The sequence below is a fragment of the Hydra viridissima genome, unplaced genomic scaffold (assembly GCF_058129835.1).
Source record: "Hydra viridissima isolate aposymbiotic clone 2 unplaced genomic scaffold, HvirCarnegie_v1 scaffold_10, whole genome shotgun sequence".
Lineage (NCBI taxonomy): Eukaryota > Metazoa > Cnidaria > Hydrozoa > Anthoathecata > Hydridae > Hydra > Hydra viridissima.
Genome location: NW_028324309.1, coordinates 3,254,758 through 3,265,734, shown reverse-complemented (window position 1 = coordinate 3,265,734; position 10,977 = coordinate 3,254,758). Strand labels below are relative to the sequence as shown.

At 26.5% G+C, this 10,977-nt stretch overlaps 1 protein-coding gene and 1 pseudogene across 1 annotated transcript; one reads left to right on the top strand and one right to left on the bottom strand.

Moving 5' to 3' along the window:
• The first annotated feature begins 1,119 nt into the window (after positions 1 to 1,119).
• Positions 1,120 to 2,584, top strand: LOC149882647 (uncharacterized; annotated as a pseudogene).
• Positions 2,585 to 3,342: 758 nt separating this feature from the next.
• LOC145195460 (uncharacterized) lies at positions 3,343 to 10,291 on the bottom strand. Its single transcript, XM_090100936.1, has 10 exons — positions 10,186 to 10,291; positions 7,460 to 7,582; positions 5,899 to 6,033; positions 5,751 to 5,818; positions 5,346 to 5,436; positions 4,617 to 4,649; positions 4,481 to 4,542; positions 3,913 to 4,373; positions 3,596 to 3,818; positions 3,343 to 3,518 (listed from the first exon to the last, which is right to left on the bottom strand). Exons 1-8 carry the CDS (start codon positions 10,289 to 10,291, stop codon positions 4,356 to 4,358), a joined length of 636 nt encoding a protein of 211 aa, XP_089957062.1. The 3' UTR covers positions 3,343 to 3,518; positions 3,596 to 3,818; positions 3,913 to 4,355.
• Positions 10,292 to 10,977: the final 686 nt, after the last annotated feature.

The following is a 10,977-nucleotide window of genomic DNA, read 5'->3' as shown; positions in this document are numbered from 1 at the left end:
ATATACAATTTATCTAAAAATGCAAATTAATAACTTTGTTTAATTATTTTTAACGGTTTGTCTAACTGTGTTCATAAAAAATAACAATTTTTTAAAAATGTACCAAAACCCATAATTATTGTACTAAATTCATTCTATCACTGCACTTTATAATGTCAAAAACAAAAAATGAAGGAGTATGAACCCGAATCACTATAAACCAGTTTATTTTTATTTCTTATTTAGATGAACGCTTGGTCGGTAGTTATTATGACACATCGCTTTAATAAATAAACAAACAAATCCCTCATGTTCTCTTATCAATTTTGTTTATTTATTCAAAATAATATACTCTTTCAACTTTTCTTGTATATTATTAAACTTAAGTACGCTTTAAAAAAATTATATTAAAAAAATTATATTATATAATATTATATTAAATTATATTATAAAAATTATATAAAAAATTGTAAATACGTCTAATTATGCAAGTGGTCTAAAACATATTCACAGTACTGTATATATATATATATATATATATATATATATATGCGTAAGTGTTGTCAATGGTTCTTTCATGAAGTGCATTACTATTTTACATACGATAAAATTTAATTTAAAGAATAAAATATGAAGCATACATAGAATGATTAGACTAAAAGAAGACATAAGATGCTAAAATAATGTCCCTTACTGACCAATAAATAGTACTTTAGAAGAAAATTAAATATCAACTGCATAGTATATGAAGTTGATGCTTCAAATGATTCTGCTCCTGAACGTATAAAGTCTTGCAGACTATGATATGCATGCTTTTATTTTGTAGGCTAGAATTTTATTACTATCATCATCCAATATTTTATATTTATATTTCTTCATAGAATGAAATTTATTGTACTGAATGAAGCTTTTTTGGGAAGAAAAGTATTTGCCTATTTTTATTTAAACTAAAGTATATAGTTTTGCTTTACTTTTTTTTTTAAGAAAAAAATTCAGTACAAGGAGTAGCTCACATCTGTAATGACAGCAGAGTTGTTAAAAATCTCATTGAAGCAGCAGAATAGCTTAGACATATTTAAGCAAATACATATTTAAATATTAAAAATAATAAGCATATTTTATTAGTGTCAGTTACCAGGTATACTTAAGCAAAAGATGGAGCCTGAAAATAGCTGCAGAGGACAGAAGTTTCAGCTGGCTACTCAAGGTTCTCCTTTAAACTTTGCGCTTGGGACTCCAGACAAGAAAAGTGACCAAAATTGAGCTGAAATAGGTGTCCTTCGGTACTGCTCTGGATAAGGTTAAATCTCTTTAGCTTTCAAAGAATTGAATAAAAAATTTTAGAGCTATAATAGAAACTAAAACCTGCATTGAAGGAACTGTTTTTACTTCATTCACACTACTAAAGCAGAAGAGTTAATTGATAAAGAAAAAGTTATTACTAGAAAATTGGTTCATGTAAATTATACATCTACATTTATACAGCATATTATTACAGAAAGAGAAAAAGATCCACATGACTCCACTTTGATGATAGCTATGAATTCAGGTCAAGGATTATATAAGGTCACCATAAATATTTTTAATCAGCAAAAAAAAATCCCATTACATTCAGAGCTTGATGATGCTGGAATAAAGAGATTCTTTCTTGTTCAATTGTTGAGAGGGTTTTTGAAGCTAACTGTTATCATTGGAAGCTTATCGAGTCTCTTAATTTACAAGATATAAAATATTATACTGCATTTGATCTTAAATGTAAAAATTCAGTTTTCGGAATCAGTAATCATGCTGGAATGTATTGTTGTTTATATTGCGAGGGATCCTGCATTCTTAAGCCCGGTTGCAAGAGAACATTAAGGTCCTTGGATGAGCACTGCAACAACTTTACCCTTAATGGAACGAAGAAGTTGAAAATATCACTTCAAAAATGTCATAAATCCAAGAATTTTTTACAAAGAGGAAGTTCCTGAAACTCTTCTTTAAGAGTTGGCTCCTGTTCCCGAGCTCCATGTTTTAATGATAATAGTACATAAACTTGCAGTGCTTCTGCTTAGCGTATGGCTTTTGTTTGAGAAGTGGTTACACTCAAGTTGCATGTTTCGAGGATACAAAGGCGTAGAATTTGATGGAAAAAATGCAAGTTAGTTCCTGAAGGTGGTGGATATATTTGAGGATATTTTAAATAATGATAAGTATAACTTATTACCAATTGTAAACTGCCTCAGAAAGTTTAAATGCCTTCAAGCAGAAGGATTTGGTATGGTAGCAGGGGATAACATCGAAACTGCTGTTCTGGAGTTTAAAAAGTCCTTTACAAGTTTGATTGAATGTGTGCAGGACACATTCAAGGGTATTGAGCTCAGTGTTACATGATAAGTTCACACAGCAGAATGTTATATACTTCCTTTTCTTCATTCTACCAAACGAGGCCGAAGAGTTTACTCTAAGCAAACAGGAGAAACTATTCATCAAGAGTTAAAAAAAAAAGCGGAATAAATACAAACGAAGAATTAACCATATAAATTATTCAAAACAGCTAAAATCCAGTGTTGTTGAATTTGCATCAAAAACTATTAATAGATTAAATAGTTATAATTTAATTTAAATTATGCAATTTCATTATTTTTTGTATTCAAACATAAAATATAACTAATTAACATAGCCAGGAAAAAAAGTTCTATAGAACTTCTATAAACTTTTGAAACATATGGTCTATAGAAATTCTATAAGATCTTATAGAAATTCTATTAAATCTTTCCCAGGACAAAATATGTATAGATTTTCTATACAAAAAATCAATCCTTTTTTCTATAGGCTTTTGGAACTTATTATCTATAGAAATTCAACTACTAAAAGTCCATAGAATATGCAATTGAAAGTCTATAGAAGTTTCTATACAAAAAATCAAACCTTTTTTCTATAGGCTTTTGGAACATATTGCCTATAGAAATTCAACTGCTAAAAGTCTACAGAATATGCAATTGAAAGTCTATAGAAGTTTCTATAAAAAAGATCAATACCATTTTCTATAGGCTTTTGAAACATGGTCTATAGAAATTTAACTACAGAAAGTCTATAGAGGTTTCCATAGATCGTATTTTTCGAGAGTGAATAGAAAATATTTTCTATTATCATTTAGATGGTCTATAGATTCGATGGAATATATTCCATCAATTATAGTCTATATTATATATTACATATATTATATACTACATATATAATATACTACATATATTATAGACAATAAAATTGCTATATAGCAATTTTATAGACATTTTATGATATTCTACAAACCATCTGTGTATTACATATAAGGAATATTTGCTATTGGGAGAAAAAATAAGAAAAAGAGCATTTATAAACTTTTAAAACAAATGACTTTATACTAAATAATCAAAAAAGACAGAAATACACTATGTACATTCTTAGAACAGCTTTCATATTTTAACTCTTCTTAATTTTCGAAGCAATATTTAATTTTATTTTGATTGCTGTTTGCACATCCTTTGACGACACTTCCAGTATCTGACAGGCACAAGCTAAAAAGACAAAAGAGTTCAATTATTTACTGATTTCTTTTGTTTAACAAAGAAATTCAAATGCTATAACTATATACCAACAACACCATCAACAAGGTCTTGACAAATTTTGGGTTTTGCTACTTTGTCAGAGTGAGCATTACTTTGCTTGCCAGAAAAACTGACACTTCTTAGATAGTCTGTGTTTCCCACCAATGACACCAAAAGATTGTTTACAAATCTATTTGTACCATGCGATTTGTTACATTTGCTGAATTTTACATGGTCAATGTATATTTTGTGACCTGGCACTATTTGTTTCTAAATTACAAAGTAAAAGTACTATGAATAAAATTTATATAGTTAAACATATAAATAAAGAAATAGATAAATTTTGCAACATGAAAATTCTTACTCAACTAGATCCGCCTGGGTAGTTAGGTTCTTTCCAGATTGGAATGGATAAACAAACAGGAGTTTCAGTAAGATTTGATTTAGAAACAAGACTGTCATTAAACGCATTACTATTTGTTATACTAAATGAATGATTAAGTTGATCAGACATATCAGAAGAGTTGAGAGTGTGGGAGGTTGCTCTACTAGACCCATATGAAGTGCTGGGTGCCTTCCACTTCTGAAAAGATGAATGAAAACTTTGAGTGACATTGAAGCCACATGTATTTTCTAATTCAACAGATTGATTTGATAAATCATTTAATAAATCCGAATATTGATTTGAGTTAGAAGTAAGACTTTTTGTCAATTTTGGTATATGATGTGTTAAAGAAGATAGATCATGGGGCTTGTTTAACTCCAAAACTACATTGGATAAGTCCTGGGTTGATTTTTCTAATGAACTTAACACAAAAATAATCCCTAAAAAAGTCATTAAAGTAAATAAGTTAAAATAATAAAATTAATATTATTAAATGCAATGCATTTCAGAAACAATAAAGGCAAATAGAATACAAAATAAAATTCACTTTTTCATATTCAGAATGCTTTTTCATTGATGTCTCCATCGTAGTGAGAAGTTGAGCAAATCCTAATTAAATAATCATTTAAAATTTTTTAACAATGTATAAATTACTTTTAAATGCAATTCAAAGCTTTACTTACTATTTTCATTGCATTCCTTTTCTTTAAGATCCCCTTAAATACAATACAGCTATTATAACTTCATTAAAGTTAAAATGACATTATGGAGTCCCCTCCAAACTACAAAAATGTGGAGCCCTGTATATATATATATATATATATATATATATATATATATATATATATATATATATATATATATATATATATATATATATATATATATGCTGGTATGAAACTTTAAGTACCAACAAAGTTGTCATCTTTCGCTGTATCTTCTACATATATATATATACATACATATATATATGTATATATATATATATATATATATATATACATATATATATATATATTTACAATTATATACACATACATACATACATACATACATACATACATACATACATACATACATACATACATACATACATACATACATACATACATACATACATACATACATACATACAAACATACATACATACATACATACATACATACATACATACATACATACATACATACATACATACATACATACATACATACATACATACATATATACATAAATACATACATACATACATACATACATACATACATACATACATACATACATACATACATACATACATACATACATACATACATACATACATACATACATACATACATACATACATACATACATACATACATACATACATACATATACAAAAATGTAGATATGTATAACTTTAAAGACACCTGTAGCTCTTACTTGCAGTTGTGCTCTTAAAACTTTATTCTCTTCTTTCAGTTCATCAAGTTTAATTTCTAAAGCAACTTTATCTGCATTCTAAAATAAGAACATAAAGGAATACTGAATTCAACAAAGCTTATTATTAAATTAAAAAGAATTTACCGCAAACCCATAATTAAAATTATAAGTATTTATAATATACAATAAATATACAATGTTTTTAAGAAGTTTAATGTTTTCTACAACACGCAATCATTTAGCTTTTGCACAACTTTTACTACCGTATTTCTAAAAAAAGCTGATAAAATAGAATGAAATATTTTTAAACAGTATTTAACATTCATAAACAGTTTTAAAATAGTATTTAACATTCATAAAAATGTTAATCATAACTACACACTTAAAGTTACCTGAATTGGTAATGGTGGAACAACTTTTACAAGGGCGTTTGCTTGATTGTTCAGCTCCTTCAAATCATCTTAATTATTTAAAATATAAAATATTATAAATATTTTTCCACCTGCATATAAATGTATATATATCATAAATTCTGCTTACCCCCCAATATCAAGACCTTTGCCTCATAATTTTTCCAAGTAGGAAAACCAGAATTTAACGCCTGGTTCTGCAACAGTGCATTGAAATGACTTGATGGCCACTGTACAACAATGTTTTCTCCAAATATAACAGGACCTGTAATCCAGTCAGTTCAACCAACCTAAATGAAATTAGTTAACTAATAATAAGTATTTATTGTTAAAAAGATTTTATACCTTTACTCTATCAAACTTTTCTATTTTATCAAAAAAGAAAGATTAAAATAATACTTCAATAGAATTATCAGCAACAAAATTGTAAATAGAACATTCAAAATTTATTTTAATTTAAGTCTTTTGTTTGCTATTTCAAAAAGTGAAAAAAAAAACTAAATAACAATAAATGATGTTAACAAATTTATAAAACAAAATATTCTTCTTTTTACAATAATCCTTTAATTATTATTGTCCTCTATAGTTGTTCTTTTTTAAATTTCTTACATTTAATTTATACAAGTCAAAAGTGATGTAGTCATTTAATTTATACCAGTCAAAAATAAGGAAGTCAGACACTTTGACTTTATGTTGTAATAACAAAAATATTAAAATACTGATAATATAAAGTTTGCCACAGACAAATGGGAAAATTAAATGAATTTTCTGTTTATACCAGCCATAAAAGAAATAAAATAGAAATAAAGTGCTCCAACAAAACAAATGATTTATAATAAGAAATATTTTTACTATTACTAATTAATACTATTTGATTTTTATTATTGTTAATTTTGAAAATTAAAGTTTCTTTCTTTAAAAGATTATTTTAAACAATTTTAAATCTTTAGTTCACTCTCAACATATATATCATGTTTATTAATATTTACAATAATTTAGTTTTGACATTTTTTGAATTATTACTTGCACTTAACAATTAAGATGCTCAGCCATTCATTATTTAAATCAAACAAATGAAAAAACAAACAAAATGTAATTGCAAATTATAGTGTGTATATATATATATATATATATATATATATATATATATATATATATATATATATATATATATATATATATATATATATATATATATATATACACAGTACTGTGAATAAGTTTTAGCCCACCATAAGTTTATAATTATTTTTGATTTTATCGTAAAAATATAAAGGACTTATGAAGTAAAAAAAAATCAGGTTTATAGACATATTACAAACAAAAATATCTAGAAATAATTTAATAAAATATGATACAAAAAGAAAAAACAATTAATACTTTGTATATCTGCCTTTTGTGTTGATCACAGCAGCAAATCTCCTGGGAAATGATTCATATAAATTTGTAATGAAATTTTGTGGATTATTGTGTCACTCTCTTTTTAATATTCAAAAACATTTTTCAACATTTTTCAGCCTTTTTTTTATCCAAATAATCCCAAACATGTTCAATAATGTTCAAATCTGGACTTTGAGGAGGCCAGTGCATTAATTTGAGAACTCCCTCCTAACACATGTCCTGTAAATATTTTTTGGCTACTTGGGAGCAATATTTGGGATCATTGTCCTGCTGTAGAATGAAATTATTACCAATTAGTCTCATTCCAGATGGTACTGCATTATGTCTTAAAATTTCTTTATACTGTTCTCCTGTCAGTTTGCCATCAATTCTGATTAAATCACCTACTCCAGATGATGAAATACAACCCCAAACTAAAACAGAACCTCACCATGCTTGATTGTTGGATATAGACAATCAGGGCGATAAGCCTCTCCTACCCTTCTTCTTACATACTGTTGTCTTCTGCTACTGAACAATTCAAATTTTGATTCATCTTTGTATAGTACACTATTTAACATTCCTTGCGTCCAATTATTATGCTGTTTTGCATATTTAAGTCTTTTTTCTCTATTGCCATGATGTAGCAAAGGCTTTTGAACTGCAACACACCCTCTTAACCCAGCTTTTAGCAAATGTCATTGAATGCAAGATGAGGAAACATTTGCCCCAGTCGCAGCCTGAATGTCTTGGGCTAGTTTAATGGGGTTTTTTTTCTGATTTTGCAGAGACACATTTTTTAAATACTTTATCTCATGTTTTGTAAGCTTTGGAGGTCTTCCACTTCGAATTTTATCCTCAAGAGATCCTGTGTTTTTAAATTTTTTTATAATTTCTCTAATGACTGTCCTTGAATATTTTGTTTTTTGGACAATTTATCGTTGAGAATAGCCTTCTTCATGAAGCACAATAATTTTTTTTTATGTTCCAGTAGTATAATTTTACCCATTTTATTACTTAAATAACAATAAAAATAATAATACAAAAGAAAAAAAACAAAAACAAAAAAAAAACAAAAAAAACAAATTAGAAGTTTCGCTCTTAAAAAAACAAAAAATAACATTAAACACACAGTATCTATGAAATATCTTAGTAAACTGTACTATCATCTAATATGAAGCCTTCACAGCAATAAATAAACAAAATGCAAGATCAAACTAAAAACAAACGAGCTGATACGAATTGGGTTTAGATCAGCACACAATAAAAATAAACACGTTATATATTTAAATACAAAAATCGATGTAAAATTTTGATAAATATTGCTTTTGTTTGTTAAAATAGTGTTTAATATTGTTTGAAGTTAGACATTATTTTACATAAAAAATAATCAGAAGCTATTATTCAAAAGCTGTTAAAAAAACATGAGTTTTAATAAGTGGGCTAAAACTTATTCACAGTACTGTATATATATAAATAAACACACAAATACACGCATAATTTATATATAGTGGCCTCGGTGAACGTTTCCCTCAAGTTTAAGTAAAGAAATGAACCACTAAAAGTCAAAAGAAAAAGTTCCTAAATATTAAGTTGATACAGCTTCACAATTATTTATTTAAAAAGATAAAATTAGCCTATTTATGTATACATATTAAAATATCATTTATATAAAACATTATTGTAGCATTATGTTACAACAATTTTTTATATAAAAATCCACAATATAAAATTCAATAGACGTTATTTTCTCAAGACATATGTTCTTTTGTAGAATATCTCTACGATCTAATATTAGATCAATTCTATAGATAAAGTTTCTAGAAACCAGGACAAAAAGTTCTACAAACTTTCTATAAAACCATTTCATTTCTATAGGAGTTCTATAAAAATAATTTAGTTCTATAAAATTTCTATAGACAATTTCTTGAAGTCTATAGAAATTCAAAATATATTTTGAAGTCTATAGAAATTTTTATAGACTTCAAGAAATTGTGTATAGGAATTTTATAGAACTCAATTATTTTTATAGAACTCCTATAAAAATAAAATAGTTTTATAGAAAATCTATAGAACTTCTATAACTATAGAAAATTCTATACAAATTCTGTAGAAATTCTGTAGAACTTCTATAATAGACATTCTATAGAAGTTCTACAGAATCTCTATAGAAATTCTATAGAAATTCTATAGAAATTCTATAGAAATTCTATAGAAATTCTATAGAAATTCTATAGAAATTCTATAGAAATTCTGTAGAACTTCTATAGAATATCTAATAATTTCTATAGAACTTGCTATAAAACTTTTTTTTTATATTAATACATGTAAAATAAAAAAGTTCTTTAGGAATTTCTATAGAAATTAGCAATTGCTAAAATAAAAAAACTATACCCATGGGTATAGTTTTTTTATTTTGTGCTTTAATTTTTATTGGATAAGTTTTAACTGTTTTTCAAACTTTTTGTTTAAATAACTTTTCAAAAATTCCAACAGACTTTAGACATTTTTCTGTATATCCAAAATTATCTAGGCGACATTTTATAATACCTAAAAACTGTAGGGTCGTATCAAAACCCACTTTGGACTATAGTTTTTAAAAGTTTAAACTTTTCTTCAATGAAGGAGTTACTTCTGGCATCCACAAATAAATTCTACCCAGTGTTAGTTTTCCAACCTCTGCTGCGCTGTCTCTTAAAGCTGCATTATTATCAGACATTATTGTGATTGTGTTTGTTTAACACTATTCACAGCTTAATCATAGTCTTCACAAAGCCCAAGGATGTGACAAATTTACTTTTGAACTAAAAATATCTTTCGGATATGATAGCGGAAAAAGTGTCATCGTAATAATTACGCTAGAAAACAGGTAAAAAAATTTTATTCGGAATTGTTGTTAGTTTAAATCTCGATGTATACCGGAACTCTCTTCAATCTGATGACACTTTTTTTCCGCTATCATATCGGAATGATAACGATACAGAAATGTAACGATACGCAGACCCTTACTTGGTATTGCTAAAGAGAAACATAAGACCATCATTAGTAAGAGGAGCATTATCTGCATCACAGTAATCAGTACCGTCAGTTTTAAATAATCTACCTTCAAATATAAGATAACTTTCATTTGGATGTGTATACATACCTTGTAACTCGATGTTTATGTAAATAGTTTATTTAGCATACTTGGAATGCTATAAAAGAATCCGGCACCTCCATGAACATTCTTTCTTTCAATTCATGTTTTTTGCTAAGAAACATAATTTTATAACAGCAACATTAATTTTTTGTTAGATTTTTTTATCAAAAACTTGTTGTCTTTTTAACTCATCACGCATTAAAACAATTTTATTCCTTCGTCCTGTGTTACCAGCTTTTTTCAATAGCCAATAGCATGTCAAGCCTATCTAGTAATGCATAAGAGTATAGTATTTGTGAAACCTTTAACAGTTTAGGATTTATTCCAAATAGGTTTTAGTACATTATGACATTTATAACTCCGATTTACTCTTCGTCATCTTAACTATTACCTCTTCTTGACGCATTAGTATCTCTCATAATTTGTTTATAATTTTTGTAATCTTCATCTTGATAGTTAGGGATGGCACATTTATTTATTTTGATTTAAAAAAGGGTAGTAACATTTTAACAAAAATTACTTTACTCATATTAGATTAAAACAATAAATATATTTACATTTCAGAGTAATTCATTTTTCAAAAAACAACATTAAATTAGATGCAAAAATTACTGAAAAAATTAATTTAAAAATACACAACTTTTACTCGTAGAAGTAATTTATTTTTAAAATTAAAAGTAATTAACATGA

Coding starts and splice junctions, on each gene's coding strand:
- LOC145195460 (XM_090100936.1), bottom strand. CDS start 10,291: ATGTATACACATCCAAATGAAAGTTATCTTATATTTGAAGGTAGATTA. Junction 5,437..5,750: donor TTCCACCATTACCAATTCAG/GTAACTTTAAGT, acceptor TTCTTATTTTAG/AATGCAGATAAAGTTGCTTT. Junction 4,650..5,345: donor ACTGCAAGTAAGAGCTACAG/GTGTCTTTAAAG, acceptor ATTGTATTTAAG/GGGATCTTAAAGAAAAGGAA.